General features: G+C 38.9%; 1 protein-coding gene across 1 annotated transcript; it reads left to right on the forward strand.

Annotated features, from left to right (window-relative positions):
- Positions 1-915: 915 nt before the first annotated feature.
- Positions 916-7,144, forward strand: tmem121b (transmembrane protein 121B). The gene is made up of 2 exons (XM_029495728.1): positions 916-2,205; positions 6,527-7,144. The coding sequence occupies exon 1, from the start codon at positions 916-918 to the stop codon at positions 2,089-2,091; it is 1,176 nt and encodes a 391-aa protein (XP_029351588.1). The 3' UTR covers positions 2,092-2,205; positions 6,527-7,144.
- The last annotated feature ends 612 nt before the right edge of the window (positions 7,145-7,756 follow it).

A 7,756-nucleotide genomic window follows, 5' to 3' on the forward strand; every position in this document is an offset into this window, starting at 1 on the left:
TAACACCGCTGCAGCAGCGAAGGAGGAACAGCATGAGAAAAAATTACTACCCGAGTCAACGCGTAAGTTTGGATGTACTCTTCGATTGATTTTACATTTAACCGTAAGAGATCGTAGCTTACAGGTATAAATATAAATGGGAATAAAATCAGATTTTCATTTAGGTGCAGTCCATCAGGGGAGAAGCGTCGGGACACATGGGAGGCTGTGTGCACCGTGTACAAAGCTGGTACATATGTGTCTGTGTCCAATAAAGGTGCCGGGGACCTCACAGCATATATGCTCACATATTTATTAATTTATTTGTCCACTAAGACTTGAAAAGAGAGCTATTATTTTATAAGCTGATTTTTCTAACACAGAAGAGACATTATTTCTATCATTATTTTATTCCAGAGATTTTACATTTATTTTACATATATACATATAACAAATGAGGCATAATAAAGAATGTTCAGTAACCTCTGAGAAGCCTATCTGAATTTCTGTCTCTGAGAGATATTATTTTGTAATATAACAAAACATTCTAGTTATACATATAAACTTTAATATGTTAAAATTACAAGGAAACTTTGAGCATCATTTCAGTAGGCTATCTCGTGGCCGGGCCGAGTGTCCTCTTTTTTTTGGAAATCAAAATATGACCACCCAAAGATAATACATTATTTCCGATCTAATTATATTTAGTGACCATAGCACTTGGTTCCTACAGCATTTTCAAGCTTGAACAGTCAAAGTGATACTAAGAATGCGATCCTTATAATTCAGTGAAGTTATACAATGGGCAGGCAGGCAATGGCCGTAGTCCATTCCATCACATAAAATCCGTGCCTTTCTTTGATTATGTCTCTGTTTCCTTTTAGAGCATCGGGGGAGACGAAAGGGGAAGAGAGGGGGAGGTTCCCCTGAAATACAATGCTCTCTGACAGTGGGAAGGACAAGCTGGCCAATTATTTCCAATACGAATCAAGCTGTTGCCCAGACTCCCTTGTCTCTAGTTCTCCTGAAGCTGAGCAATTGAGCAGGAGGCGGGACACCCAAACTACCAGTGGTGGTATTATCCCGGAGGAGAGCTGCAGCGTTCAGCCACTGGTCTCCTCAGCGGCGGTCGACACCTCCATCATGACATCTGGGGAGTTCATGCAGACCGCTCCCCTATTGGTGCACAAATCCAAGAGGAGCCTTGTGTATAAAACGCTCTGTTTCCTGCTCCTGATCTTCCAGGGCGGTATTCTGGACTTTTACCTCATCATTTTTACAGACCTGTACTGGTGCTCGTGGATAGCTACAGACTTAGTGGTGATCTCGGGCTGGGGGATTTTCTTCATGAAGAATGCACGAAGCAAGAGAGAGCGGGCCTGTGGTTTCCACCAAAAGAGCTCCATCTTTGGCTGCAACCTCGGTGAGTTTACCTACGCCTACCTGGCCTGGCTCATCTATGTCATCGCTTGCACTCCGAAGATAGTTCTCATACTGGAAACTTCCATCCTGGACCTGATTGCGCTGAAGGTCCCGTGCGGGATGACCGGATTCAAAATCATCATGCTGGTTTCCGTGCCGCTTCTTTTCTGCCTCATCAACTCTATCATTGAAGATTTTAATGGGGCGACGCGGCACCACTCCCAGAGTTGCTTCACGACCACTTGCCTGGACCTGCTGGACAGCTTCACGCTGGTCGAAATGTTGTTGAGGAACGAGATTCCTGTGGTCTACCTCAAGTACACTGTCGTCTCGGTGTACTTCGTGGCCCTGGCTGTACCGGTCATCTGGCTCCATGAGCTCACGGCATCGGAGCTGCGTTGTCGGTGGCTGTGGGCCCGCTTCTCCACGGGCCTGCTGGTCAACGCACCTCTGCTAGTGGTCAGATGTTTCCAGTTGTATGTCTATAAGATGCCAATGTCGGTGTTCATGTTGAAAAACATCTTCTTCTTGGTGTCTAAGTTCCTTGAGCTGGTGGAACAGTGCATGGCGATGCGGGGGGTCCGCAGGCTTGCCGGCGGCAACAATCCGGCCCAATTCTCACACTGCGTATCTGAGAATGACATGTGTCCTCATGGATACGTCAATACCCTGGCTGTTACCCAGTCCTAGAACCCAGGCCTGAGAGCTGGATCAACAACAGCGTGACAGCTTGCATTTTCAAAATCAACCCAGTCTTCTGCTTCCAGAGTGGCTATGGAAGGTCACACTAGCACCACGTTTAAGGTATTTCTATTTAGCTCTTCCCTGAAGTGTAGGCTGAGCCTGATTTAACTTATAGGGGCCACATCATTATTACCAAAATATAAAAATACATAATTTCTCAGATGGGTTGAGATTATGCCAGTCCATTGTTTAATACAAGGGTACAACAGGGTTAACCCCTCTTTGCCTATGAGCTACAAAGGCCCAAGCATGAGCTGTGGGCCCTTGCTGAGCCTCCCACCTTGCCCGAAAAAGCTAATTTATATTTCAATTAACCAATATTATATTTTATAATATGATTGGTAAATTTGAGATTACTTTAACAATATATTAACAATATTAAAGAGTTTATTCCATTACTGAATTTATAAAAATATGTTTTGAAGAAGGACCATCAGCTTGATATTTGGTTATAACTCACATCTTAGATTGTAAAGTGTCCCTTTGTGTTCTTCTGTATATTCTTTTTTGTTCCTTTACAAAGTCAGACATCTCAGAGGTAAATTACAACCATTGGTGCAAATCTGTGTTTCATAAATTTGTTGTTTAGTTGAAAAGATGGTCACTTTATCTCTTTATAGCTTTTTGATCTGGTATAAAACACATGGACAGGATTTCCTTGCAAATATCTTTTTTATCCTATACACGTAGTTTTTATGATTGAGTATAGACTTATATTCTATTACTTTAAATAGGTGCTGCAGGGCCCAAGTAATCCAACATAAAGCCCTGATGTGAACTTGAGCTTTGCACTCCAAACTGAGCACAAACTTTCAGCCTTATATGAGAAGGTCCAGTGATTGAATACAAAGGGTTAGGTCCAGGAGCTACCTTGAAATTCTTATAGGTGCATATTTCCAAACAGCAGTAAGGAATAACATTACCACAAACTCATTACCATATACCCATTTAGAGGTATTTGCTTCTTGGTAAACCCAAAGTGACCAGGTGTGTTCAACCAATGACCACACTGAAGTGGTTAACTGGAAACCTACTGCCATCCGATATAAAGAAAAAAAAAACCCCTATAGATTGATTAATATAGGCTGAATTATTTCCAGAGCTGCATTATGTGCATTGTTTACAATATATGTTGCTATGTTTGAGTGACATCAGACACCTGCATCTCTGAAATTGTGGAGCTCACCAATCCTTTGACATTTTGACTCTGATAATATTTTACATAGCAGGCGGTGGCTTCCAGATTCCAAAAGTCTTGACCACATCTGCCTGCCTTATAATACTCCTTTTCAGACCAGAGTACAAGTGCTACTGTCCGAACACAACACCTGCAAGGGCTTACTACAAAGGAAGAAAAAAATGTACTGCAGTGAACCTTGTTGAGTTGTGTGTATTCATTCTGCACCTGAATAGAATACAGTGAGACAGTATCTGGATTTTGTGTCATTTTGGAACAAAAGTTCAATTGGAAGTATCCTTTCCTGGCCTCAGCTCCTTCCATGTACATTACTGTTTTCTATTTAACAAAAGTGTTTGCTGTGTCTGCTGGTGTGTGCTGCTGCTGTGTTTTGTTACTGGGATTGGAGTAGACGTGTGTAAGTGCATAAAGATCCAATAGTGCCATGTCAAACAGGTTTTCTACTGCACTTATAAACAGACTATGCCAACTCGAATTTTTACTGGCTTTGCTGCTGTTATAATACTATAATACAGTACTGGGTACTGTTCATTCTGTCATCTTGTTTTTTATTACTATGCTGTAGGTCTTCTAATGGGTCCAACTTACTGTTAACACCCATGTATTAATTTTTGAGCCCACACTGTTTCTTTTCTGCTACAAAACACAAAAAAGCTCCTAAGACTCAAATAAGCGTTGCGTCATTTTAAACACCTACAGTGTTTGCATTACTTTCTTCTTTCTCCGTTTACTAAAGAAAGTCAATCAAAAAGGAAAATAACAAAATACAAACAGATACCAGTTTTCCATTACCAATTGAATCATAATTTTAATATGGTGTTTTACTAAACAGTGTTTTTATTTAAATATGGTTTGCATGACAATGTAGCTTAGAATGATGAGCCATTAAAGAATAAGCTATCTTCACCAGTGCAGTGGACAGCTATAGCTTTTTTATTTATTTATTTATTTTGGTTTAAACACCACTTCTATCAGCAGCAGCTGCATAAGTTTTTATCAGATGATAAAATGGCACATCTCTCAGTATGATGCTCCAAAATATTCAGGAGTCAATCAAAACAAGTTGAAGAAGTGTTGTTTATCTATTTAGTACATTCAGGGTTATTCATTTTAACTGTAAGAAAAAGTACATTTGATGGATACCACATTTTATCTCGCATGCCACTCAGGAACAACTGGTTCTTGCTTGAGGCCCAATGTTTGCTAGCATTCAACTCTCTTTTGACCTGCCCAGCACCAAACAGAAGAGAGACAGTTATAGAGCTGGTAAAGAAAATCCAACAAGAGGTAAAAAGGCCTCAGATTTTAGAGATTTTAAAGGAACAGTGAAGGGAAAGGCACTTTTTTGACTGTCTTCATTGTCATGTTTCATTTACATTTACACCTCTTTGTTCAACATTTGTTAATTTAGATGCTTTTGCAAATGCATCTTCACCAACAGCCATAGGATCATCCATACCTATAAGTCTTTGTTTAACCGATAATGTGACCCACATTCCTCAAACATGCCTTGCAAGATACTTCTGCTCCCTCTCCGGGAAGCAGAAGTACATTTCTCTATCACCGCAAACCCTTGTATGTCTGCTGTGTTGAGTTTGACAGTGTCAGATTCAAATTTAATTGAATGACCTGTATAGAAATGGCGTACACATGGAGTGTTGGAACAGGTCAGTGTATTTGTATTACACACTGGTAAGTTAAAATGGGATCCTAGTGCTGTTGGGAAAATGCAGGCAAGTCTAAACACCATCTCAGTGAGTTAGTGCAGTAAGTGTACTTGACTGGTGGTGTGTTTCTGTTATAACAGTTCCTTTGTCATAGCATAGCCCGGATTCCCCATGATGAGCGACACTGAAATAAATGTATATAATGTTGGGTGACTAAAGTGCATTACAGTGTATGAGTGTATGATGCTGTACAGTCAAGAGTTTGAGCAATATGGGTCAAATGGGTTCAAACTGATTTTAGTGCCTATTATTTATGAATTGTGACTAAGCACAAAGTTCACTGAGATTATTTTACTCACTCTGAGGGTGTAATTTCCTAAATTTTCCTTTCTATACTTAGCATTCAGTGTATTTACATCAGAGGTTAATGTTATTTGTGCCTTGTGAGCAGCGTAAGATGACTGGAGATAATAGGAGATAATGACCATCTCTGACTTATTTTAAACTTATTTTAAAGTCCTTCTACTACGGACAAATACTTTGTACCACAACAAATACACTGTTTCAATGATTCACGTGTCCGCCTACCTCTGCAGCAGCCAGTTGCTTCTCATGTTTTTTTTTTTCTTTTTTTGTCTGGCACATGTTTTGTCAACTTATTATGTTCAAGGTTAAGGACTACTGATGTTAGTGAAGTTTTTAGCCTCTCCAGGATATTCTGCTTCATTGAAATGGATTGATGGGAGGAAGTCAATCTGAACACATGCTGTTTTTGCTTAGAAAATGAGGAGCTTAAGGGTTAAGGGTTAAAAGGGCCAACATCAAAGCATGACTTCACAAACTAGTTGGTTGTTTGATCTAACACCTGCAGTGCCAGCAGTGTTGGTAAACTCAGTGTCAGTAAGCCCCATCAAATATTAAGAACAAACAAATAAAGCTTCAAGAGAATTTTGGTGAAATTTAAAGGTACAGTAATGCTAGGACATATTATGAACTTGTTTGCTTCTGTACAAAGAAAAACAGATAATTGTCCGTTTACCTGTGCTGATTAAATCCTTTGCATTTTGTTGCAATGTTTGCATATCAATTGGAAATTTGTCCTCCTTACCCTGAAAAATCTGATCTCAAGTGGTCAGTCATTACAAGACACAACAGTACCACCAGGTGTCACTCTCAGCCTTCGATTGCTTTCAATTATTTTCAAACTATGTATCATGTCATCCTCCAGAGAGTTACATTCAGTTATTTTGTTAATCATTATAAACCAGAAAAGTAAAACAGTGAATTAAATTGTTGACAAAATCATCTGATGTTTAACTTGGATTTTTCCACAGTTTGGTTAATTTAACAAATGATATACGTATATAGAAAGAAAGGGTGAGAAAGAGAGAGAGAGATACATATATGCACAATGTTTTTGCGTTGTATCTGTTTGTGTGTGTGTGTGTGTGTGTGTGTGTGAACACATATATACACTGACTCTAATGAAGTTAACTGTTGTTAATTCATTCTGCAGACATCAAGCTATCTAAGTCGAAGCTAAGTCGAAGTCGAAACCTCTGGAGGATTGCAGATCACACAACCACTGTTGTACAAACAATATGATGCACTGGCTGCTTCTCTGGTTCTTTGATTCTCATATTGGAGTAGAATGTCTCCTATTTGTTGGTTGCCTCATATCTTGCTGAAAGATGTTCTGTTATGTCTATTTTGTACAATTTCACTGACCCAGTAAACTGCATTGTACGCTGGTTTGTTAAAAGTCAATATTTGGATTTGCACATAATTCTAACTATAGGTTGATAACATTAAACATTTATTTACATGAAACTATATACTAAGTATAGTGGGCTTTCAACCTATATGAAAAAGCACAGCGCAACCACACAGACCCTACCCAAAGGCTTTCAGGGACATGAGCATTCAAAGCAGCAATTCATGTTCGACAGGTTCTTGATTTTTCTTCATTAAGTCACTATACATTGTACCATAAAATCAATGCGTTTTTCTTTTTTTCTTGTTAAAAGGGAAAGAATATTGCTGTTGTTTACACATAGGACTCTTATCTGTACTCTAAAATTGTCAGGTGTTTTGCTGTATTGATATAATCCAATCTATGTACTATAAATGTAAATCAGAGCATATGTGGTTGAAATCTGAAATAAATCTGAGGAAAGTAGTGTACAAGGTATTTATTTACTATCCGTCTATGTTTTATGACACAAGAATTAAATTTTATGGATAAGTTAAAATGTGGAAAACAGCATACCACCTCAAAATATTTCCTTCCTCAGTAGTGAATCCCAGATCTTGATTTCAGTCGCAGAAAGATTCACAAAGATTCCAAATTCAAGTTAATGGAACAATCCTCAACAATCATAATATAGATTGACAAACCAAACCATTTACATCCCCACAGTTAAACCAGGGCCAGACTAACCAACTAACCTAACTACCAACAAGGTAGAAATTGCCTTTAGCAACTGCTCATTTGTTGACAATCCTTGATTATTACCAATAAATATTAATAAATAACTCTTCATTGTGTGACAACACAATGGCGGCGTTGGGTGACCTGAAAGGTTCCTTAAATAGGAACACAAGATTGTGGTCAGAAAACATGGTGGTAAGCACAGAGTTTGAACCAAGGTAGATGTCAAAATCAAATCACATTTATTTGTATAGCGCAAAGTTACATGAAGGCACTTTACATGTAGAGCAGGTCTAGACAAAACTCACTATAAAA

The sequence above is a fragment of the Echeneis naucrates genome, chromosome 23 (assembly GCF_900963305.1).
Source record: "Echeneis naucrates chromosome 23, fEcheNa1.1, whole genome shotgun sequence".
NCBI classification, from domain to species: Eukaryota; Metazoa; Chordata; class Actinopteri; order Carangiformes; family Echeneidae; genus Echeneis; species Echeneis naucrates.

Coding starts and splice junctions, on each gene's coding strand:
- tmem121b (XM_029495728.1), top strand. CDS start 916: ATGCTCTCTGACAGTGGGAAGGACAAGCTGGCCAATTATTTCCAATAC.